Genomic DNA, 25,538 nt, shown 5'->3' with positions numbered 1-25,538 from the left:
CAGCAAATAGGGAAGATAGAAAGGATAGAAAGTACTGCGTTCTCAGGAATGTAGGATCTATTTTTCAGTGTGGTTTTACTATTTAGCTTTCAGAAGTATACATTCTATACTTAGGTTCACTTTTATATTAAAATGTACAACTTTCTAAGCATGACTGCTGTAGTTTGTATCAGAAATGTCCCCAAAGTCCCAGGTGTCAAAGGCTTGGTTCCTACTGGATAGCTACTGGAAGGTGGTAGACCCCTTAAGGAGGGAACTAGTTGGCCGAAGTTTATTAGGGGTGAGTCCTTGAAGAGGTATTAGGACCCCACCCCTTTCTGTCTCTCTTGCTTCCTGGATGCCATGAGGTTAGATGACCACGTGGTCCTAGCACGATGCACCGCCATAGGCCCAAATCTGCAGGGCTGTGAGACCATGGACGGAGATCTTGGAACCTGTGAGCCAGAATAAACCTTTCCTCCTTTTATGCTGATTATCTCAGTATTTTATCAGTGATGGGAAGCTGACTACCCCACCTGAGCGAACAAAAGTATTGTAATTATGCATCATTCCCTGTAAGGCTATGTCACCTTATGCAATAATATTGTCCCTGCTGGCCCTAGGACAAATCTTAATTTTACAAATGTGTTAACTGTGTAACAGCCATTCACAGAATGAACTAGAAGATATAAAGTGTTCAGAAGCTAAGCCCAAAATGAAATGAAACTATAAATATTATTAGTTATTCTGAGATGAATAACAGCACTTCTCTTTTGGAAGTTTAAGAGTAAGGTGGAATTTTATAAAGCACTTACCCGCCACCTTCCTAGCTTCTGTACCCTACTCATGGAAGTGGAGTCTGCTTTAGAAGAGACATGCGTTACCCCATAGACAGTTTCCTGAAACCCTTTTAATGGCCCCGCAGTGAAGTGGCCTTTATGGACAATCCCATTTGTGGAGTTTGATAAGGAGAAAACAGGGACAGCCACAGCCCTGGAGTTGCGAAGTGTGGAAGTCTTGTCTGTCAGAAATAAAGGCGCGTTGTTGGCTGGTTTCATGTTGCCTCTTTTTCTCACTGGGCTTAAAGTGGTTATAGAAAGTTTTTCTTTCTCATTAGGCCTGTGTTTCAAAAAAATGTAATCCTAAAGGCCCCAGAATAGAAATCACGGCCTTAAACCAAGAACTAGAATGGATCTTCACTTACCATTTCCTGACTGAGCAAGGTATTAGCTCTTTTTATTTCAAATAAAACCTAGCACCTGGCACTGTTCTTCTTAATACAGTGCATTACAGTCCCCCAAACAGAACAACACTAAAACAAAATCAAAGCAGTCTGGTTATTTTATTAAACACCACTTGGAATATTGTTTGTATTTCACTAGATATTTCATTTTAATCAAGAGTATTCTTTTTGTAAAGATATTCTTGCAATATACAGGCTGACGAGGGAATAACAATAGACAGCAGGGAGAAGGTACATCAGTTTGGCGTGTTTTCTTCTATATTTACGTCCAAAAAGATGTCATCCAAGGAACACTGTTTTAGTCATATCCTTGCAAAGACTAAGACACAAAGTAAAAACTGCAGCTGCTTTTGTGAGATAAATGTGAATTCACATTCACCACATGGTTAGAAGGCACAGGTCACACTTATCTATTAGAGGGAGACAGAGCCAGCTTCTGACTTCCTGTCCCTCTCTGCCCACCCTGCAGTTCAACTGTCTCCGCCTCAGGGGTGGCCTGCGGCAAAGCTAAAACAGGAGCCGGTTTCCCCAGTGTGGGTCACACTGAATCTGGATAATTTTAAAAATCTGTTCCTTCAATACAACCTTCTTTTAACTGAACATTAATTTTTCCATCTGATTACCATCACCTGATATTCATCTTTACATCCGCTTTCTCTAATAAAGCATATATTTTCAGAATCCAAATAAATAATGAAGTCTACTTACAAATTCCATGGTAATATAATTTCTGAGCAACAGAAGGTCTTCTGATAAGATACTTTGACCAATGGATGTTTCAATTTTTCAAAAGTCAGAAAAACTGAAATTTTTCATTCCATAGTCTCCCATACAGTAAACTGTAAGAAGCCTGTCTGAATTCAGAAAGTAGCTTCTAACATAGATTGAAGCATTAATAAATGTTATCCATTACATAATAATATCTAAATTTCAAATTCTAGCTCCCACAAGTGGATAAAACATCAAAGACAAAGAAAACCGACTTTCCCATGGTCACTCAGGAGTAAAATTTATCTCTTAGTTCCTAATTTAGTATTTTATATGCTAAATTACACAGCTGCTTCAGCTGCTGGAACCTTATATAAACAAAATGGGCCCAAAATTACATTCTCACCAAAGAAATTAATTGGCTAATTTATCAAGTGTGAAAATAACATTAGAATATTCTACACAGCTGATGAAGGGCTTTCAAATAAATGCATTACAAAAATATCCCTTCAGGCAAAATAAATAAGACAAAAATTCAACCTAATATTTACACAAAAGTTTAAACTGAGAACTACCATTCTAGTTACAAATATAGCAAGTGACCCCAAGAACTTAAGAATACTCACTTATAGCTGCTCAATTATTTTAGGACTGAGAAGAGAAACCAGAGTTTGCAGTCTAATTAAAAGCAGTATCTATGAGAGAGCAAATACAGTAGAATGTTACTGCAGCTTCTAGGTGGCAGATGTCCACGGAGTTTTAAACTTTCCTGCATGTCTGAAAAATTTCATGATAAAGTGCTGAGTGAAAAGGTTCAGAGTAACATCTACGCCTGAGCAAACCTAGAAGTTATATGACATTCTGGTCAGTTATATGACACACATAAGAAACTGGTCGGATCCAACCCTCGCCTTCATTCAATGTTATGATGTGTTTGAGGGTGCATTCCAAGACATGTCTGCGTGTGCCAAGGACAGGAGATGCATCAATGACCAGAACACCGTCCCTGCCCTGCAGACACTTTACCTTCTCTAGGGTGTCAGCAAGCAAGCAAACTGGTTCCTGCTGCTTTGGGGGCTTTCCGTGAGCAGGAATGAGCTCCACTCAGAGGCACAAACTTCCACAGCAGAGCCTTACAGGCAGGGTTCGCATCCTGCAGAGAATACACTTTGACAGGAGAAGGAATGCCACATCTCCTTTCCCACAGAAACCTTTTTTTGATCTTGAATTATCTTTCAGCTTTATTGTATGGTGACCTCGGCCTCTGTAGGCAGAGGTAAGATGGGGAACTTTAACACATAGGAGATGTTTAGTGAAACAACTAGGCATTTTCTTCCACGCGTCAGTCTTCGACTCAATGTGAAAGCTGTACACTGGGTTACCATTTGCTGAGATACATTCACACTCTTTGCATGAGACCGTCTTCCTGGATACGGGGAGTCTGGAAGTGCTAATTCATTTTAAAGATACAGTGACGGCACCCGTGAAGCTAGCTACAAGCTACCGTGGGAGTCTGAGAATTTAAAAAGAATATTTCAAAAGAAAATATAAATTACCATTCCTTTTTCCTCAAGGCTTCTAGGGAACTAGGCATCAGACACATACAAGATACCTAATGACATTTTATATAAAACAATGAACAGAATTTAATTGAGGACAGCCAAGAGCAGAGCTGTGTTAGCAACCAAGTATGTGTAAAAGAAATGTACTTCAGAGCCTTAGGTTAGAAAAATCTAATAATTAAAATGTTTTTTGGTTACCAGAGAGTTGAGGAATCCCTGGAAAAGGGGATGACAAGCAATTACTCCTTGGTAAGGAGCAGGTACTCTAATTGCATGCATGATTCATAAGAAGGTTCTTAGTTTGCCTGAGACTTACTGGCATAGAACCAGTACCCAAGAAAGTAATTTATACCGTCATAAACATTAACTGCTAGAGATTACCCAACATCACTATTGTCCATCATTAGGGTAACAAAACCCCACCTTTCCTTCTAATTCACTTTTTTTGTACTATTCCTCCCCAAAATAAAAGCCAAATTACATTTTTAGTATAGCTGGAAACCACTATTGCCGCAACGAAGGACAGTAATAAACTAATAAAGAACAAGCATCCAGAATTGTTTTGTAAGAGCAAAATGTTTGAATTACAACATAGGGCTGCACAACGGGGGAAAAACAGTAAACAATTAGAAAAAATTAACGATGGCAAAGATGACTATGTTAAATGATGGTGAACGGAATATAATTCCCAGCTCAAATGCTTGTAGACTTAACAGGTGAAAGTAGCATGTTTAATAGGGGAGGAGATTCAAATATAAAGAAGATACCAGCTTCTAGGTTAAGACTTGATTCCAAGTTGCACTTTATCAAGAACTTTTCTATTTGAATGACTGCTGAACAACTGGGTCTCTTCTGTATCCACATCATCATCAGTACTGACTACAGTAAAATAACTGGTTTATTACAAAATGCTGAGGGTTGGGAATTATAAAAATTGCTCGCTGTAAGGAAGAGCTGCCCCAGCTGATGGACACTAAGATCAGTGTTAGCCGAGAGAAGGCTGAAGCAATTCTTTGACAGGCAGTATCAACATTCTTGGGGTTAAAATTCAATTTCGTAAGATAGAATTTTATGGTTGGAGGGCACCTTAGGAACATTCAGTCCAACGTATTTCACAGATGGGAAGCTTGAAGCTGTGAAAAGTTAAAGTCAGGCAAAAAGCTGGTTCTCGGGTTTCTGAATTGGCAAAAAATAAATAAATAAATAAAAATAACACGAGGGCAGGAAATGACTCCTCTTAGTACCTCACGCAGAGACAGGCTTTTAATAGAAATTTAACCAGGAAGCTTTTAAATATCACTTCCTTTTTCAAATGGGAAGTTGATGCTTTCTGGCAACAATGAATTTTCTGATAAAAGTACATGTTTATTGCAGAAAATGTAAAAAGTGCAAGAATGCACAAAAAATAAGCCACCCATAGTAATTTATGATATTTCTTTCAGGCTTTTTCTGTGTACATACAAAAATGACTACTGCTTACTTTTAAAATGGAATTTACTTACTCACTGAAAAACAATTACAGGAATAGCAGCAGCACAGGCTTCCCTACTTAGCGGGTAGTGCTGCAATGATTCTCAGGAGCTGTTTGGGAAAAACAGCTAAGGGGCACAACCTGGCAGGAAATAAACTGGTAACTGGTAATGAGCCGGTGGTATTCACACGGTGCAGGGAACAAGGGCTTTTCCTGACCTTTACTGTCACTCTCTAACCACAGCAAGAGCCTTAACGCGGGACAGAGCATGAAGGGGATAGGGAGAGAAATACACGGAAAGGTCACAACGACACTTGCTAGAGTTACTTGGAATGGAAAATAAGACTCCCCTCCACATACAAGGACTCTGAGCTTCCCCTTGAAATTAAGATAGATCTTGAATGCTGGCTGGAGTTCTGATTTGGGCTCTTGGGAGATATAATTCCATTTCTCATGACCAGACACTTTGAATACAATCTTGTGTAAAACAGCAGCGGGTGGGTCCTTTCACTTCTTTGTAAATAATCATACTAGTTATATGACTACCTGAAAACTAGACACCATAATATTTTATTATGCATGGGGTTTTAACAAATACACAATAGCACATAAATCTCTTCTCCCTATAAGGAACATGTGCTCACTTCAACACATTCTATAGAACCCTCCTTGGAACCTAATGAACTAGAGCAACCTACTCATGCGAGGGTGTGTTGTGATATAACCATTATGACTTCCAACCTTGGTTTAGTGGTTTCTCTGGTACCTCCAAAGACTGCCTAAATTTAAAAAAAATCTCATTTTAGGAAATCAACTTTATTCCACCAAAGTAAAACCAGAGGGCAGTGTTATCACCAGTCAGATGTCACAGTGGTTAATTAGTCCAATCGCTTTTAATTTTTATGTTTGTGATTTGGGGAGCACCAAACAAACCGAAGACACGGCAGGGCTGTGGAATTGTTCTCTACTGAACACACCAAAAGGGATGCACAGAGCAACGCTGGGCCGCTGGGGGCTATGTGGGACTCAGCAGCATAAACCCTGGAGAAGATACCGCTCTGTGGCCTCAGGAAATACGTAAGCAAGGCAGGATGAAACGCTTACACAAGTTACTTAAGAGACAACATGTTTACACTCAAGAAGGCCACACTCCGGATTTAAACTAGTCCCCGAGTATCAGTAAACATCAGGAGGGAAGAAACACGGTGAATGAGAACTTCAGGTTTCTAAGGATTCTGGTTAAAATCCTCTGAAATCCATAGGAGGTCAAAAAAACATGAGAACTTAACTTTCCAGTGCACTCACTCCTCCACTGGCACTAGTACAGGCAGTAGTGATCTCACATTTAACATAGCTCATACAGTGCCATAAAAATAAGCCACTTTTTAAGCAAAACCCATTATTATCAATGGTTTGAGCTTTAGCACTACGTATCTGGGTTTTTGTTTGTTTGTTTTTTGTTTTTGACACCAAAACACAGTGGGGCAAATGACCATGGAAGTTCAACAAAGAGGTACACTGACAAAGTAGATGCTGTTGCCAAAGGTACTTCAAACGTAACATTTCTGAAAAAGTATGAAGTATGTGGATTCCCCAGGAGAAACAGCCTTAGATATGTGCGACAGGAAGATGTGGCAAGTGATCTCTTCGAGAACATTCACTGGTACTAGCTCTTCCCCGATGTTTCTTTATGTCTGTTTGCGTATTTTTCTCAAACATAAGGCGCTTTTTCCATAGTCCTTCTTTCCAAACAAATGGAGGGCTGCTACACCCCCGCATCAGTACTGCGTGCCTGAAACCCTTCCTTTCGAAGGCCCCCCATGTCGAAGCGCGTGGACACTTCACAGCGCACTAGTAATGTGTCATCCTTAATGAAGGTTCTCTGTCTTAGGGCTTCCAGGTGCATGAACGTTACATAGCCAAAACCTTTCGGGTTCCGTGGGATTGTGGGCCGCTGGAAGGCAAGCAGCTCTGGTTTGGCATCCATTATCTCTTCATGGTTTTGCCTTACCGGTGCTTCAGACTGATCGAGAATTGTAAGGCGTATCGTGCCCTGGAAGGGCCAGGGGAGGTGGCTGTCATACTCCCCTTGCATCGTGTGGACAAAGAGGGATATGTAGTTTGCACAGCGCTGAGCGGTCGGTAACTGAAGGTGCAGGCGCATGCACAGTTTATACCCAGGTTTGCCTGTGTAGAATCCCGGGCTATGAATGACAACAGGCTTCTCCTCTTCTTGGGACTTTAAGTGCATCCCGAAGTTGCCAATCTTCCAAATGTAAATCCCATTGCACTGCTGTGCTTCAATTTCCGCGACTTTGTCCTCGAGGGATCGAATAGTTCGTTTCAGCTCACTTACGTAGGCACTCTGAGTTTCCATTTTAGCGGTCAGCTCCCGGATTTGATGGTCCTGTCTCACAAGGCGACCCTCTAGTTGTTGAATGGTTTCCTGGAAATTCTGGACCTCTGCGTGGCACCCGGAGGAGGCCCGGGACAGAGAGGCAGGGTCATACGGCAGCATGTCCCGCGGAGGCACGGGAGTTAGAGCAAGGTTTAAACTATGAACAGCCTGGGCCAGCATTCTCATGTGCGACTGGGTGTTCTCCTGTAGGTGTCGTGCCAAGTGATTCCTCTGCATCTAAAAACCAAGCACAAACCTTAGGTGGGACCACACTGAGGACTAGGGAGAAGACCTGGCCAAGCCAAATAAGATGCTTTAAGGAGCATGGCAGCTTCTCTTGATCTTCTACCTCTTTGTCTTTGCCTTTGCTAGATTCTGGATCCAATGAGATGATCCTGCCTCTTCACTAACACTGATGCTCTCTGACCAGCACTCTCAGCTTTCTGCACTAAATCTCCTTTTCACCTGCAAAAATATCAGTCTGTACACACAGACTCGAGTGTTGGCCAAGAGCAGTGCTCTGCCTGTGCCTGCACCTGGTGAGCCCCTCCTTCATCCTCACACTCTCTTCCTTCGCCCTTCCCCTCAAAATGTAACTGTTAAGATATTGCCCACTAGAGAAAGGGCAAACTCCCACTGATTTTATATTTCCCTCTGACTAACACCATTTTCTCCCTTTTCCTTTAAAACCAAAGTAATGTCCCCGTTTCCTCACGTATAATACAAGTCCATTCCAAACTGGAATATCTGCTTTCTCCATACTATTTGAAGGTAACCAAGATTATCCTACTTGCCACCTAACATAATTATGATGTAACAATTTTTATTATGAAAAACTTCTTGTACGTGACAGAAAAAAATTAAAGGATGATTTTAAAAAGTTACCTATTTTATTTCATTTTATTTCATCCAGCTTCATTAAGATTTTGATATTATTTCCTTCAGGTCTTTTTCTCTATGCACACAAATAACACCCAATTTTTTCACAAAATGTCATCATATCATATATTACTCTATCTTTTAAACTAACTGCTTATTATAGATAAGTTAAAAAAGCGTAATAGGAAAGCAAAAGCACAACTACACTCTCTAAAATGTGACACTCCTGATCACTAGTCCTGAAGATAACCTGGAGCCGTAATAACACTTTGTTTTGCCTGGCTCACCTGTTTCTGTAACACTGCTCACCCACGGTGCCTTTCCCTGGCCGACCTCTCTTTCTTGCGCACACCTGTTCTCTGTGATCCCTGTCACACCTTCCTTTATCACAACAATGACTCTCCCACAGCAAGATTCTGAGTCTCAATTTCTCTTCGGAGCTGAAGACCACAGATGCACTTCATGTCAGTCACCTCCACCTGAATGGTCCACAGCTGGGTGAACTCAAACTCGTAACTCGATAGCTTTAAAACGCAACTTTTTTTTTTTTTAAACTCTACCTCTATAGTTTTCTGTATTCACTCTGCTTCTGAATGGCCCTTCCCCACCTACCCAGGGGCCAAGGCCAGAAACCATGCTAGATGCCTCCCTCTTCTCTTCTCCCATATCTACTTAGCTCCACAGGCCGTGGATCTTCCCTGTTTCTTCTCTTTGACCTCTGTTGAGGCATGTATTGGCTCCCAGATCTGTCCTCACTGCTGTCCCCACCATCCGTGCTGTCCTCATTTTGTGTCTAGTTATTCCAACAGTAGATGGCCAAGGAAAATCTACTGTTATTTGGTTGAACAACAAACAAACCTACCTGTAGTCCCCCAATCTCGATACTCACTCACTCTCACTGGTCTTCTTTGACAGCTTCTTTCTATCTGTCAAGGGTTAGCCGCCAACCACGCTACCTAAACGCTCTGAGGCAGTGGTGGCGAACCTACGACGTGTGTGCCACAGCAGGCTGTTTGTATCACTGAAAGGTTCGCCACTGCTGCTCTAAGGCATTGCCAAGTGAGCCTCTGAGTCTGCTCATAGCATCAACAACTTCATTACACAGTCACAAACACGTGCTTGCTGGTGTTCGCCACTAGCCTACATAATTGAGTATCTTTGATTTATACTCAATATTTCAAACAGAAAAAATCCCCAACAAAACAAAAACAAAAAGCAAAAGAAACTTACCTTTTCATGGCAACCAAAAGTACTGAAGGCGCAGGGGATTGGGGCCGTAGGACAATCTAGATCATAGTGAGTAGGCATCTGAAAATCAGAATGAAGGTCAAAAACTGTTATTCCCTGAACGTGAGGTTCCAGTTTGATGAGATTACACTTAAAAAGGAATTTACATTTTGCCTAAATAAAACTATGTATTGTGTCAATGGCTGTTTTGGGGCCATAGCAGCAAACCTAAGTAAGCTGTGTCAGAAATCTGTAGCCCACAAAGTTTGAAATAATATTCATTTCTGAAAATCTCTTAATATCTGCCTCCAAATTCAATACCATTCATTTCATAAAAGGAATTTGTTCCTCTTATAGCAACTGGCACCCTCTAGTGGTATTTTCAAGAAAGAACAACTTCTGACAACTACAACTGCATACGTAAGAGGGACCACCAGTCAACTGCACGCATTAAAACCACTGACTAGACTCATTACTTGCCTTATACAAACTTCCCACAAATCACCTTACCTTTTGTTAAGCTGGGCATATTCTGGCTAAACTGATGGAACTCAGATATTTGGGGACTGAGAGGTTAGAAGGTATTTTAAGCACATTCTGGAAAGCCTCAGGCTTTGACACAGGGAATCAAAGACACATTCTTATTCTTTGTGGTACTGGGCAGTAAACTCAAGGCCTTCACGCCGATCTAGATAGCTAGCCCTTTTTAGTTTCTATTTTTAAGACAGGGTCTCACTAACTTGCCCAGGCTGGACTCAAACTTGTGCTCTTCCTTTCTCAACCTCCTGTTGCTGTATGTCTGCTGGATTACTAGGCATGTGCCACCACAACCTGCTTCAAAGACACATTCTTTAGACAGAGTTCCACTACGTAGGATGCTTTGAAAGCGGTACTAAACTTTGGCTGTATAGATCAGAGGGCAAGTTAACAGTACAGCCAGGATCAAAGCCTAGGTTTTCTGACGCTTTGTCTAGGGTTTTTTCCTAAAGTAAAGTTTATTTCTGCTGGGTTTTAAATGTGCTGCATGATTTCCTTTAAATATTAAAGATAGCAAAAAGGAAAACCAAGGAGGTGGGCCTTAAGCAAAAAGAAATTTAACACCTTCAGGTCAAGACTTTGTTGGAAAGAAACTAAAGGCCTCTGTTAACAGACAAATGGAAAAGTTTAGTCAAGTGACAGATTTTGCTTACTCTACATAGTAAGGTAATCAATAGTGATCTCCAGGTTTGCAGATTTCATGGGTCTAAACCTCTCTGGTGACTAATACTCATATTTTGTGGGTAAACTCTCCAAATGTCAGAAGCTAACAATCAGATGGAATTTTCCTCTCTCTGTGCATAATCAAAACAGTTTTCTATCATAATTTATGGGCTCTGATGATAGCCCATCAGTGGCCTAACGGACAACCAAGACAGGGGCCACAGGTGCTGGAAATTGCAAACCTTCCCTAGCCGCAGGGGTCACAGCTACAAATAATGTTTTGCTACTGAACAGCTTTGCTTTCTTCTGTTTCACTGTTTTCTCTTACTTTTCTGGCTAGGCTGAAGAGCTCATTTCACAGTGTGTAAATATGTGTTTCTCAGCCTTTTCTTTCTTGGGCCAGGGATGCACATCAGTGGTACAGCACTTGCCTAGCATGTGCAAGGCGCTGGATTCCACCTCCAATACGTACACACACACAGAAAAGTTTTCTTTCTTTAAATAGGACCCTTATATTTAATTGTGTTTACCTTAAAATTTAACTGTGCTTATCTTAAAATATGATCTTATAAAGATACATAAAGGTAGGTGTTATGTTAATGACTTAGGGATTTTAAGTGCTTAAAGAATTACTGGATTTTTATTCTTTCAAAAGTTTTTATTAATTACATTAATGGATATGAACATACATAAACATAAGTACTATGTTAACGACTTAGGAATTTTAAATAATTAAAAGCACTGGAGTTTTGTCTCCTTGAAAATATTAATTATATTAATTTATATAAAAAATTTATGTATAGTCCTATAATTCCAATACTGTTTCAACCTGTGTTCATTTGCTATACTGATTCAATTTTTCAATTAAAAAATTGAAATTAACTTCTTTAAGCTATCTTGAAGCTTTTAATTTATGGAAAAGAATCATTATACCTGTTCTCTGATGAGCATGGTGTGGCAGTATTCACAGATGACATTTGCCAAAGGGCAGTTCTGGTCATGGATCTACATTTTATGAGAGAAATATAAGACAAGCATGAGAAAATTAAACGAAGTATAAACAGCCCATTTTTATAAAAAGTATTGGTTTCACTATGAATAAATTAAGTATATCAATTTGTGTTCGGCAAAAATGTGAGAACAGCTTTTGTAAGGCTATTTTCTTTCCTTTTACTAGTGCAATAATGAGATTCATTCAGTCTTCTAGCTCCCTCAAAGAATATGGCAGTCTACAAAAGAATTTCTAAATCACTGTTTTCTAACCTGAAGCAGTCTATCTGTGACTAGTTTGGATATCATTTGCTAACACTATGATTCTTCAAAGGCAAACTCCTTCCAAAAGTTTTGCGCAGCAGCGTGACAATTTAATTAAAACTCTTGTCAGTTACTAAAGAAATGCATTATTAAAGCGGGAGGAGTTGGTCTCCCCGTTCTCAGATGTTGTTTTCTAGAATACAATGACTTTAGTTCAGCCAATGCACTGAGAAACAATTAACCTTACCCGTTCAGTCCATCTAATGTATTCGAGTTTAGCAAAGAGATGTTAATTTCTTCTAATCATGACTAAAATTTCTCTGTATTTTTAGCAAGTTAGCTTTTTAAAGCATTTTATCAGCATAATAAATATAATATGCTTGATCAAAGGAAAAATCACAACACAAATTAGTAAGAACTAAAGTTTAAGGAAGTACCTAAGTATTAGTGATAAAAATATAAATTACACATAGTTTATTTTAGTAGATAGCACAAAAGAGAGAGATTAAAGCCTGGAATTTAGATGACAAGTTTTGACACTGACATTAATATAAAACTATTCAACTTCTCCATATCTTGATTTCTGAATAATAACTGTCTGATCTTTTTGATGCTGTCAGGCACCATGACGTTTCTTTTTAAAAGGTAAACTTTTTAATGTAAGTATAAAATACACACTCAAAAGTAAGTATGGTGTATAGGACAATGAATTATCACCAATGGTATATACTTCATGGGATTTAACTTATTCTTTGTATCAATTCATTTTCTTTTGCAAGATAATTTTGTAAAAATCTTACATAGCAATCATTTTTATGCCTGCAATCAGCTTGGTTATTAAGATCCACACATATAAGAGAACTGACTAGCAAATGCATTTCCCAGCAGCTTTTGTTGCCTGTAGATCTACAATCGTAGCTACTAGGATAAACAATGTTTATAAGAAAAATATGCATATATAAACTCCATACTTACAATAAATTATTGAACTTTCATTTCTTTCTTAAAAATCAATTTTCCAAAAATTAATAATGCAAAATCACAATTACAGTCCTAACCTTATCTACTGCTAACCCCCTCAAACATACATTAAAACTTGATTTTAAAAAAGCAGCGGAATTAACAAATCCAAGTTAGCACATGCCTCTTTTTCTTCAAATGCCATGGATACAGCACAGTTTACACAAGAAACCTGTCTCCTTGGACAATCCTGGAGGATGTGAATATTAAGCTGGCATTTTTGAATGGGGCGTTGGCATTGGAGACAATTAATAAGAGCAAACTCACAATGTGCTTGATGATCCTACAATAAAGAAAAAATAATCAATTAGTCTTCCCCAGTCCTAAAGTTTTCTGAAGATAATCTCTTCTAAAAATACATGGTTCTCTGTTTTAGAATTGGCTACTAAAACTACATTATCTACTATACACAATATGAAGGCCTTACTGAATATTTTTCAAATAGTGGTGTAGACTGCAAGTTTATATGAAGAATGTGAATTCTCAAATTCATACATTCAATTAGGGAAGAGAATTGGAAGGAGGTCAGATTTCCAGAACAGCAATTCAGTATTACTTTCCTTTATTTAATTTATTTATTTATTTTGGTACTGGGAATTGAACTCATGACCTCACGCTTGCCAGGCAGGTGCTGTGCCGCTAAGCTACAACCCTGGCTCTCAGTACTATTTTAAAAGAGCCACTTTCTCAGAAAGTACTAAGTATAAGAGGCAGACTGCAAATCTGCCTTAAACATTTGATTTCAAATATAATTAAAAATATTTATTTCTAGTAAAAGTCACCGAACTAAGAGTTGATTTACTATAATTTAAAAACATATTCTTGTATTATCTGATGCTTTTAGTTCATATCAAATTAACTGAAAGGAGTGCTTCATTTAGTTTATAATAAAATGCCCAATTTAGAAAAACAAAAAGGGCCAAGGAGGGCACTGGCATGATAGTTACATAGGACTTACTGTCTATTTCCAGTGAAAGAAATGAAGTTACTGCATTAAAATGTGACGCCTGAATTTAAAATGCTCTCCATTGGTTTTATTCTATATAATACTTGCCCTCTAGGCCGGGTGTGGTGCGCACACCTGTGATCCCAGCACTCGGGAGGCTGAGGTACGAGGATCATTGCAAGTTTGAGGCCAGCCTGGGCTACAAAGTGAGTTCAAGGCCAGCCTGAACTGCATAACAAGACCATGTCTCACAAAGACAAACAAAAACAAGAATAAAAACTTACCCCCCAAATTTGTAGAACACTGATTCTTTATTATTGCTGAGGAAAAGCCAGAGTAAACTGAATAAAAAATCCCTACTTTCTTCTTATATTTATATTTAAAAATCAAAGGGTTAATATTCATTCAGCAAGAATTTAAAAACTAGTTGTTATAGTCTAGGTACTAGAAATACACCCATTAACACAGCGAGATCTCTGTTCTCTGGAAACTGTCTCAAATATATGCGAAGAGCTTGGAAAGGACTTCAATACCTCCAGATGCCTCAGTTCCATCTTGTGTAAACAACCTTCATTTGGACACTTGACCGTGAGAGAGAGAATCTCTCGTTTTGCAAAATTGTCAGGAAATAGCTGATTTTCCAGCAGTATTTCATTGTCAACGGGACATTTGTGACCTGCATCCCTAAAAGCAACAAGATGCATTCAATTTGTTGATTTAAATGCTCCCATGATAAAAACTGACTTTATCATACAAAATAAGGTTAACACATTGTACCGCATAACACCACCAAAATAAACTCTTTTATGGATAATTTATGAATTTACGCTTTAGCCTGTGGGATCCATTCCAGTTCAAAAATGACAAGTGCTTATTGAATTAAATGGTATTTTGATTGGCATAAAATGAGGTGAAAGTAAGGAATGGGAATACTGACAGCCTGGCTGGCCTCCACCCTGACAGCACCTACGCAGTCCCCTAGGAAGATGGACCACACCTCTGCTGACACGTCTGTAGCACACTGCTCAGTCACACGAAGATTTAACCAACTTGCAGTGCCCGTGAGGCTCACACAAGTGTGCGGTCTGCGACAGGTCATGTGCAAGGAAGGTTTCCTTCATTTGTATATTTAGTGTGCCCCCAGGTAACAGGAAGTTACAGGGCCTCTATGTCACACTTCCGAGTGGTTCTTTTCCTTACTTTCCTTTTCCTTCTCCCTTTCCCTTTCCCTTTTCTTAATCAATCACTCAAACACTTCCTGAGTGCCTCTTCTGTGCTGAAGAGTGATGGCTGCTGAGGCAGACAGAAGGTGACTGAAAAACAGTGCTGCCAGCCGCTTTACAACTCAGAACAGTGAGAGACACAGGGAATCTTTATGGTGCCTTTCTCAGACTGCACAATTAGTACACTGTCAAATACAATCTGATAGCACAGGAAGTAATAAATAACTTTAATGAAATATATACCCCAAGCCAAAAGTGATGTATATCTAGAGAAAGGAGGAAACAAAGTAAGTGAAAATCACTATCCAAAGTATTACTGACCATCCCAAAAGAAAATGGAATTAAATTGAGATGTATTTTGATTCCTTGAATGATTATAACGGGTGAAAAGTTTTAGAGCAGCTTCTTCAAGAACATTAGACATAAATTAGGCGGCCATTTATAGCTTGGAGGGAGGTAGTGGGAAGAGAGCCTCGGATTTCTGTTTATGAGTTACTTCCTTTTCACACCACTGTCTCCCTGCTTTCAGACAAATTTTGCCATTAAAAAGCTGCTAAAGATGAACTACCTTCCTGGGCATGGTGACACTGGATAAAATATATTTCTACCTACAGGAAAGTCAACAATTCATACGACCTTTTTTTAAAAAAAAAAGTTTAACTACAACATAACTAAAAATCGTTAGACAGAAAAAAGATTGGCCACTGCTCTCCGGTATACCCTAAACCAATGATGGTGAACCTCTTAGAGCTTTCAGTAATAACGGTTGGTTATGGCACGCGTGCCATAGGTTCATGACCACTGCCCTAAACCAGTGGCCTCAACTAGGGGCTATTTTGTTCCCAGGAGTCACTGTAGGTCTCATTCCTGGGGGCAGGGTGGACACTACTAGCATCCAGGAGACACAGGCCAGGCTAACGTCTCACAACACACAGGACATTCTCCACAACAAAGAAAACCCAATCCAGCCCAAAACATCAGTGGTGGTGAGGCTGAGAAACCTATTCTAAACAGATCTTGTTAGTTCTACAGGAGCAAAATCTCTCCCCCAAAACTGAAACAGACACACTTCCTTATAACTGCAGGGAAGCCAAATCCAGAGCAAGGGTATAGCTACCTTAATTTTAAGTCTTATAGAAAAGTTAGTGTAAAAGTTGAAAGATAAAAACTTACAAGGCCAACGACTAGCCACAGAAGAACTTAGCCTAGTTAGGAATGATTTCACTGATATAATAGATGGCTATTTATTGAAGGACATAAACTCCCCTCCCAATTTTTTTTTTTTTTCGGTTCTATACCAAACTGCTTTGTCATATACAAATATTGCTCATTTACCTTTTTCTTTTTTTTTTGCTCATTTACTTTTGAGTTATAATAAAATGTATTTATTTCCCAGGGGATGAAGTTGAATGATCTGTGGAAACACCATGTATTTCAGGTAAAACAACCACATCTGCTGACCACCTCCTGTTGGGAAGGGCCTGCTCCTGGCACTTAGGCAGTATCAAGAAATGAAACAGATCTGAACTGTTGCTCTCAAGAAGCTTACCCTCCAATGGGACACAAACAAAATTACCTTGTGTTTTAGCAGGCAAAAGTGCTATGAAGAGAAAGTAGAACCTGGTGAAGAAGACCGGGCACATTGGACAAAGCAGGACAGAGGCGTGCTGTGGCATAAACAGGGTAGCCACAGAACCCGCTGGGGTGGCATTTCAGCCATTCTGGAGGGAGTTCAGGTGGTAAGACACGGCAAGACTGTTCCGAGCAGAGAGAACAGCTGAAGCAACTCAGCAAGGAAGGAGTGTGCTTGACACGGTTTATGAATGGCAAAGGAGGAGTGGATTTTGGAGAGGGAGTAGACCCAGTAGAGGGGAGGTCAGAAATTAATTATATGCCTATCTAGGGCTCTGAATTTTACTCCCACACACCTGCTGCAATGTTCTAGGCAGAGATGACATCGTCTCACTTATTTTACAGGTTCATTTAGATGCTGTAATGAGACAGGCAGAAGGCGACAGCAGAAGTAGGGAGGTCAGTTAGAGTTGGTGGTGACTCAGAACAGATACTGGAGTCAGCGAAGAGAGACTGGATTATGGATATACTCAGTGTGAAGGTAGAGCCTTCACTTAATACCTGCTTGGAAAGTACTAGTTATTTCACAGGTGCTCATAGCAAATACACATATCTATATCTATAGATGTAGGTATGTATATATAGATAAATGTACATACACAAGATAGCTGAGATACTTGTACTACCAATTTCTATTAGTTCACTGAAAGGAACGGTTTGTGCTTCTACTGTTCGATCAATTTTGCATGCCATATCCTGTAATCTCAGCACCTACTTTGAGGATAACAATATGCAATAGAATAACTATTATTAATTTCCTATCATCTTGTTTTGAAATTGTGTGTCACTGTTTTTATTGTTTTGTCCTCTTTAAAATAAAGGAAGTAGACATTAAATAACAACCTTTACCACGGATAAAATCAGAATAACTGATCACTTATAGAATAAACATTCTCTGTGTAGTTGAGATTATCATATTCTACTAGTGTCTTTTAAGGTATATTTAAAAATATTATTTTCTTAAAGCGGACAGTCACCCCCTGGTATGCATTCAAATCACTTGGAGTAGAAGTGGCTATCTGCTTTCTTATTTATCTACACATCAGGGGAAGGAAAGAGAGAGAATTCACTTTTTCTCCGGTACTAGGAACCGAACTCACAACCTTGCACTTGCCAGGCAGGCGCTTTTGCTGCTGAGCTAAATCCCCAGCCCCAGAATTCACTTTTTGTACCACAGTGGGAACTAGTATATGAAGTTTAACACTTTCTGCCTATTGTTCCTTTCCCTCCATAGCTTTTTATGTCTAAGACTCTCACTGGGATGTGTGTTCTGCATGGTACTGTTCTTGCATGTGTTTCTGTCACCGGCCACCACTCTTCCCTAAGTCCACATACCGTATTGATTTGGTGATGCAGGCCTTGCAGAACCTATGGCCACATGGCGTCTGCACTGCTTCCCGCAGAGCCATCAAGCAGATGGGGCACTCGTACTTGCTTTCCAGGGGCGGGTCGAACTCGACATCATACCCCTGGATCTCTTCCATGAACGAGCTGGAGAGGTTCCCTGTGCTGGTACTGGTCGTCCCGCTCACACTGTCATCTTTTACCGCAGCGCTGCAGGAGCTGGCCATGGCAGCACAGCAGTCACTTTCTGACTGGCTGGATCCGTAGCTGTTTTCACAGTTTAACAGACTCATAGTAACGCGCTTATCAATTGCTCTGTGAAAATAGCAAGGAAAAAATGCTTTAGTATGCAAACGCAAACACACACACACACACACACACACACACACACATTCTTGTACCTAATCAATGCAAGTCACCCATGAATTCATTTATAGTATTAGGTGTGTCAATGTTATTCACAGTCTTGCCCAAAGTTAAAGGAGGAAAAATTTATTGAGCTCAGTCTGCGAAAGTTTCAGTTCATACGTGGCTGGCTCCAAGGCAGGGTGGGATGGCAGAGGGCCATTGCAGAGGAGAAACAGTTCCCAGCACGCAGAAGGCAGCAATCGACTAGAAGTGACCCCCTTGCCGTCTCTTTTATCTTATCCAGGCTACCCACCCTTAGGGCAGGTGGCATTCACACCCAGGGTGGGGCAGCCTCAATTCTAGCATCACACCACAAATCAATCTGAGCATCACAACCTTGATCTCAGCAGCACACACCCTGGATCCAACCACCTTTGAAAAGCCCCACCTATCACCACATGTAGATACAAACCATAACAGTTACAAAACAATTTTTAAAGTGTTTTGAGCTTTGCTTCATGACTACTATTTTACAAGTTATTTGATTCCCTCCTTCAAGAATTACATAGCATGGCCTATGCAAATCACTTAATGCACATAAAGGCTGGGCCCTTTAAGAAGTTCATGATCTCGTAGGATGACAATGTTAAGGTTAAAAAAGAAAAAGCACTTCAATTGTAATACTCATCCATATCATAGTATCTATTTACATGTCTGTTTCCTGTGACGTGGGTGAGGAACTTTTCATTTTTGTACCCTCAGTATTAAGTGCAAGATTTTCAGATAATAGGTGTTCACTAAGTATCTGCTGAAGAACTTAGTCATGTTGCTTAAGTTCCCTCAAACACTCCGAGCGGAAGGGCATGATACAGCTAGCAGCACAGCGCTAGGAGGAGCAGTGCACAAGGCAACAAGTACTCACTTGCCCCTACTGGGTGTACGCTTTTCAGCAAGTTACTTGACTGTTTGAATCTTGGTTTCTTCTTCTGGAGCTAAAATTCTATCAGGACGTTCAAAGGGTCAGTGAGAGGATTTTGACTATATAGCAAGAATGGGATTAAAAACATGTATCTTTATGTCCTCTGCCTTCCGTCAGCTCAAGTGACTGTTTCATTATTAATGACTGGAAAAACAAGTGTGGTTTCTTTGCCGGTGAGAAACTACTGGTCTCATGAGCATGTGGGATATCTTCACATTCTAACCCTTTATGGCTCTTACATGAGGAGCTAACGTCTTTAGAAATTTTTATTGGTACACGTTTGCAGTACACAATGATTATATTCCCCATGGGAAGTTGGTAAACGTACATATCTTTTATAAAAATACGTTTAACTCTTGTTTTTGTATTAGAACATGTTTGCAGTATGCAATGGTTACAATTATTGTGGGGAGCTGGTACATGTGCATAATACATTGTAATTCTTTTTTCACCCCCTTCCCCTCCTGTCCTTCTTCCATCTCTTCACTTCTTTCCCATTTGCAAAAGATTTTCCTATTATCTACCTTTTATTTTGCTCCTTATTTATATATTTTGGGTTTGTCATATAAGAGAAATGTACTATTTAAACTTGTGTGCCTGACTTACTTCACTTAACATTGTGTTCTCAAGGTGCAATCATTTTCTTACAAATGACTTTAAATTTATCCTTCTTTATGGCAGGGTACTACTCCATCGTGTGTAAATGTCATATTTTCTTTATCTATTCATCTACTGATGGGTATATGGGCCACTTCAAAGATTTAGGCATTATGAGTTGCACAGCTGTAAACACAGGTACGCATGTACTGCCGTAACATGATGTCCTTAACTCTGCAGAAAGATAACTACAAGAATAGCTGAGCTGAATGGAATTTCTATCTTTAGTTTTTTTAGGAATCTGCATAGATTTTCATGGTTTGTCCTGTTTTCATTCCCGCCAAAAATGGAGAAGGGTTTCTTCCTTTTTCCTTGATACTTGGCCAGCATTTGCTATTATTTGATTTCTTGATGATGGCCATTCCTTCTGGAGTACGGTAGCATCTCACTGTTGTTTTGATTTTCATTTCTCTAATGGCCACAAGTGTTGAATATTTTTTCATGTATTTATTAGCAGTTTGTACTTTTGGCTATCTACCTGAAGAAGATAGAATCTAGACCCGTACCTTTTACCACATACTTTAACCAAAATCAAAATGGTTCAAAGATTTACATGTTAAAACAGAAATAATCTGCTGGAAGATAAAATAGTTAAAACTCTTGAAGACATAGGATTAGGCAAGGACTTTCCAAATAGAACCCCCAACTGCATAAGAACCAACAAGTGAGACCTTATCAAATTAAAAAACTGCACAGCAAAGGAAGAGTGAAGAGACAACCTATAGAATGAGAAAAAGAATTTTGCCAGCTATCCCTCAGAGAGAAGACTAATAGCTAGAATATATAAAGAACTCAAAAGGATCACAGCCTCCAAAATAAAATATGCAATAAAAACATGGGCAAATGATTTTTTTTTTTCGATTCGGTACCACGAATCGAACTCACAACCTCACGCTTGCCAGGCAGGCGCTGTGCTGCTAAGCTAAGTCCCCAGCCCCAACATGGGCAAATGAAATGGACAGACACTTCCCAGAGGAACTAATGTCTTGAATGAATTCACATCCCTGTAGCCATATCTCTATTTTAGATAATTACACTTGAGGAAAGTTCTTAATATGGGCCAGATACAGTTCTAGAAGCAGAATATAAACCTCCAGTTAACAGTATAAAATTATTCCTGCCTATCTCATAATATGTAAACATTTGGATTCCCATCTTACCAAATCTACGATTAAGACAGCAGTCCTCAATCCTTTCATCCCTATAAATACCTTATTATTTATCTTAAAGACTAAAGTGCCATTAGATCATCTACAAAGGACAGCAAAGTATTATGGCTGGAAAGGCCAGAGTGAAATGGTGATGAGACCAGGTGCCAGACTAGATGATCTAGATTTAACTCTTTTCTCCCATGATTTGGTGTATAACATTGGTCTAAAACTTCTTTGTGCTTCAAATTCCTCATCTATAAAATGGGGTTAATGACTGGATTCACCTGAGAGCTACTGAAAGGATTAAATGTATTAATACATATGCAAAACACTTAGAACGGCCTGGTGGTAAGACTGAATTATTATTTTATACAGCCTTATATAGTATTTTATTTAGTTTTATTGGCTCCCACTTGTCAAAGTGGGAACTACACAGCTTAAGGGGGTTATGTAACTTCCCCAAGATTATCCAATTAATAAATAACAGAGATCAGACCCAAAGAGTGATCAGCTCTACAAGTGTGTACTTTGTACTGCATGTTCATCAGTGCTTTGACAAACGCACCTACGAAGTAGCACTGAAGAATTATTTCTCTTTGATTTTATTATAGTACACTAATGTGCTGACTATAACTACTATCGTGTGCTTTTTAATTTAATTTTTTATTTTATTAGTACACGTTTGCAGCACATAATGATAAATTCATTGCGGGTAGCCAGTATCCATAAATAACACATTGTAATTCTTTTCATTTCCTTTCCTCTCCCCGCTCTACCTCTTGGGCCCCTTCTCATCTGCAAGAGCTGTCCAGCGTTTTTAAATTGAATTGATAGAACTCCAAGGAACCAGTAGAGTTGGTATTTTGTTTCACATGTCTAGTTTCCATACAATATTTGTGAAAAGTTGCAGATACCTTCCAAAGCCTTGCTATTTCTAATATGAGCTCCTAGGGAAAATCATGCAGCTTGGGAGAAAGGAAGAAACGCAAGACAGTGCCAAAGAGCAGCCCTGTGCACATGTGCCCTAAGATGGGGTACAAGGCCTTCTTTGTACTCTTTATACTTGAGGATAAATGACACAGCTACGCCACAGCAGGGTTTATATCTCTGCTATTTCCCTTCCCATGTACACTACTGTATCAACCACTTCTTGAAGTAAATTTCCTAGAAATAGAATTGTTGGGTCAAAGGATATATATTTTTTAAGCTTTATCACAGATAATGATAGTTATCCAATTTAAATAAAAGGTTTTCTGATTCTCATTCCCACCAAGCATCTAAAAGAGAGCTCATTTTCTATATCTCTGACATTAGGTATATTTTACCTCTTAGTAAAATGATTCATGACAAATGAGTATTTTTTGTTGTACACCAGGTACCACAGTGTAGCCCTAAAAGACGAAGACAAACATGACTGAACTCAGTCTACCTTTTCTGCCCCACATATTCAGTTTAAAATTGTTACTGGTTGTGTATGCACTGTCCTCTTCCTACCCACTTCAAAGGACATGAAGGTCACTAAATTTGAAGAGACCTTTTATAGCTAATGTGTTCCTCGGAAAATCTGTCCTATTAGTCATGACTCCTTAAAAGAAACTCCACTGGGGGAACATAATGTAAGATATTAAAGTGGGCACTCTAACAGATAATCACATGCCTACAGTCCTCACATCCTGGGAGGCCTAGGCAGGGAGGGTCCCCAGTCCAAGCCCTATCTGGGTAACTTAGCCACTCAGTGAGACCCTGTCTCAAAATTTTTTTTTTTTTAAAAAAAGGACTGTACCCAGTATAGTCCTCCAACACAAAACAAAACAACAAAAAATCCTAGCAGACATTAAACAAAACAAAAAAAAAACCCTTAGAAGACATTAGACATTTTTTGAAGTAGTTCTGGAAGTCCTCATCTGTGTCTCTATAGTGTGATCACAAACACAGTGAGTGCTGCTTTCAATTCATCCAGTGGAAAGGCAGGCCTGTAAAATCTTTATGTCCACAACAACCTGTTTCATCTGCTCTGACGTCATGAGACTTCTGGCTTTTCCCCCAAATGACCACGAAAGGTGAAAGCTTTGAATCATTTTAGGAGAGCAAGGCAATCATGACACCACAACTAAAGACAAAATAAGACTTCCAGAACTGCTTCGGAAAGTGGCAAAATGATGAGATAAGCACGAAAGAAACAAGGGGAAGTGTTTTGAGGGGTATTAATGGCAACGTGCTTTCTGCTGTATTAAACTTAAAAGACTCACCTATGTTTTGATCCTACTGTGTATCTTTCAGACAAACCCCTTCAGATACTCACGTAACTAGCCTGCAAAGGGAAAATGAAGCTAAAGGTGGTATTTTTTTTTTTTTTTGGTACTAGGAATCAAACTCAGGACCTTGCGCTTGCCAGGCAGGCGCCTGTGCTGCTGAGCTACATCTCCAGCCCTACAGGTGGTATTTCTGAGAGCCGTTTTTTATTTTTATGTTTATGCTCTTTTAGGTAAGTTAAAATATTTTTCCTTTTACTTTTACATATTGCAATTGCTTAAGTGAAAATAATTTTTCTAATTGAACTACAACAAATAGCTATTTTAAGTAACACTAAGAGAAGAACGAAAGTGCTTGGAGTTGGCTACAGGTGTACAAGACAACGTGGATTCATATAGAAAATACTACACTCTATCGCGATTCTTTTTAATCTTATTCTGTGCCATAGGGAACCACATCAGAAGGTGCTACAAAGGCAGGCCCAAGAGGAGCTACAATAAGAATTAGTATGTTTTTGTAAAATAAATTTCTTACAGTTTGTCTCCTTATTTCCGTGGCTTTCTACATGAATTACTGGAGCGGATGGAACAAAGCTGCAATTGTTCCTTAACCGGTATGTTAAGAGCTTCTTGATTCCAATTCCCTTTTTGTAGCTGGGAATCTACTGTGGTAAGTACTACTTTATTTAAATACTGAGGTGTAACACCTGCCAACTTATTTTGGCTGCAAAATGAATATCTGAATTAGCCTTGCCGTAAGTCATGGCTTAACTCCCAAAACGAGTATCTGCAGATACATTATAAACTAAAGAGAAGACTGTTACATGTTGCAGGGCAAGGAAAGGAGTCCAGGAATTCACTAAAACTTGACTCACTAAGATCAACAGATGCCAACGACAGAAAGGTGCAGTGTGTGAAGTGAAAGAAATCAACACGTTATGCCTTGAATGAGTCAATTTCAAGTCAACTGAAATTCAAACATGAGTAAACATACACCTCATAAAGTAAAACCATGTACCAGAAAATAAAAATCCCTTCAATGTGTTACCAGCTTTAGAAACAGGACCGATTCACCAACTCCTTAAAATCTGTGGCTACAACGCGAAGACCTGCAGATGTGTTACCACGCTCAAGAAGCTACAAAATGTTCAGTTACTGTAATTTAATGTTGAATCCCAACTCATAGTGCATCTCCCTTCTTAGGCACTGTCCGTTCCCTTTGAGGAGGCAAAGACTGGAACGATTTCTTTCACAATCCAAGTGGTCAAAAATTGATCAGCCCTCGGGGGTATCAAAGATGACCACACAGAAGCCCTCACCTTAAAACTGCGACTGTTACAGTGTACCTAGTGTATTAAGGCTGAAGTCTGGGTGAGCCTCGTATCCATCACGTGGGCCACCAAGGCCTGAAATAGTCTTTCCTTCGATCACAAAACAGGCCACACTGTCCTTATCCCCACCCCAGCCTCAAAAACCCTCAGAGCCCCCCGACCTTCCCTAGGGCCAAAGGAGAAGGGATCAAACGTCAGCAGCCTAGTTCGCAAAACCCACTTAGAACTTCCTTACAAATCATTCTCACTGCCAGACCCGCGCAGCCCTATACCCAGTAACCTGCTGTCGGACCCAGAAACGAACACACACATCCGAGCTCCTAGTACTTTAGGTGCTTTCTGTTCAAATTCAAGACAGCCCCAGCTCTCAGCCGGAGTTCCCCTCCAGCCAAATACTAGGAACAGCTCTATCAAGCCGGGTCTGGACCGAGCACTAGAAATACCGAGGGCAGGGGCGGGGAGGAAACGCTCGTGTCATCTCAAATTCTTTTTTTTTTTTTTTTTAAACTCCCTCCCTGGACTTGCACGGAGTTCAACAAGGGACCTAAAAATAGCTTTCCCATGACAGTGACAGGGGGAGTCGCTGGGAAGGTGAAGTTGTTTTTTTTTCTTTCCTGGAAGATCGGAGCCCTCCGCGCCCCGCGGGGCGGGACCTCCGGGAGGCGCCCCGTTTTCGGGGAAGGGGCGCGGAAGCGGCGGGGCCGGGGGAGCGGGGTGCGGGGCCGCGCGCGGAG

At 39.9% G+C, this 25,538-nt stretch overlaps 2 protein-coding genes across 2 annotated transcripts in view; one reads left to right on the top strand and one right to left on the bottom strand.

Annotated features, from left to right (window-relative positions):
• Positions 1-1,302: 1,302 nt before the first annotated feature.
• Positions 1,303-25,538, bottom strand: part of Traf6 (TNF receptor-associated factor 6, E3 ubiquitin protein ligase) — a gene marked incomplete in the record, with an annotated part of 24,590 nt that continues 354 nt past the window's right edge. The window contains 6 exon segments of the mRNA XM_005384105.2: positions 1,303-7,598; positions 9,471-9,548; positions 11,601-11,672; positions 13,066-13,224; positions 14,421-14,571; positions 18,078-18,401. Of these exon segments, the coding sequence (XP_005384162.1) occupies positions 6,729-7,598; positions 9,471-9,548; positions 11,601-11,672; positions 13,066-13,224; positions 14,421-14,571; positions 18,078-18,379 (1,632 nt within the window).
• The window catches only part of Rag1 (recombination activating gene 1), a 36,692-nt gene continuing 34,241 nt past the window's right edge, over positions 23,088-25,538 (top strand). Inside the window, exon 1 of the mRNA XM_013514280.1 lies at positions 23,088-25,395. The gene's annotated coding sequence lies outside the window, so the exon portion shown is untranslated. The remainder of the gene's footprint in view (positions 25,396-25,538) is intronic.

The sequence above is a fragment of the Chinchilla lanigera genome, unplaced genomic scaffold (genome assembly GCF_000276665.1).
Source record: "Chinchilla lanigera isolate Chin_1 unplaced genomic scaffold, ChiLan1.0 scaffold00021, whole genome shotgun sequence".
Taxonomy (NCBI): domain Eukaryota; kingdom Metazoa; phylum Chordata; class Mammalia; order Rodentia; family Chinchillidae; genus Chinchilla; species Chinchilla lanigera.
The sequence above is the reverse complement of the archived record's forward strand: the minus strand, read 5'-3'. Positions and strand labels throughout refer to the sequence as shown.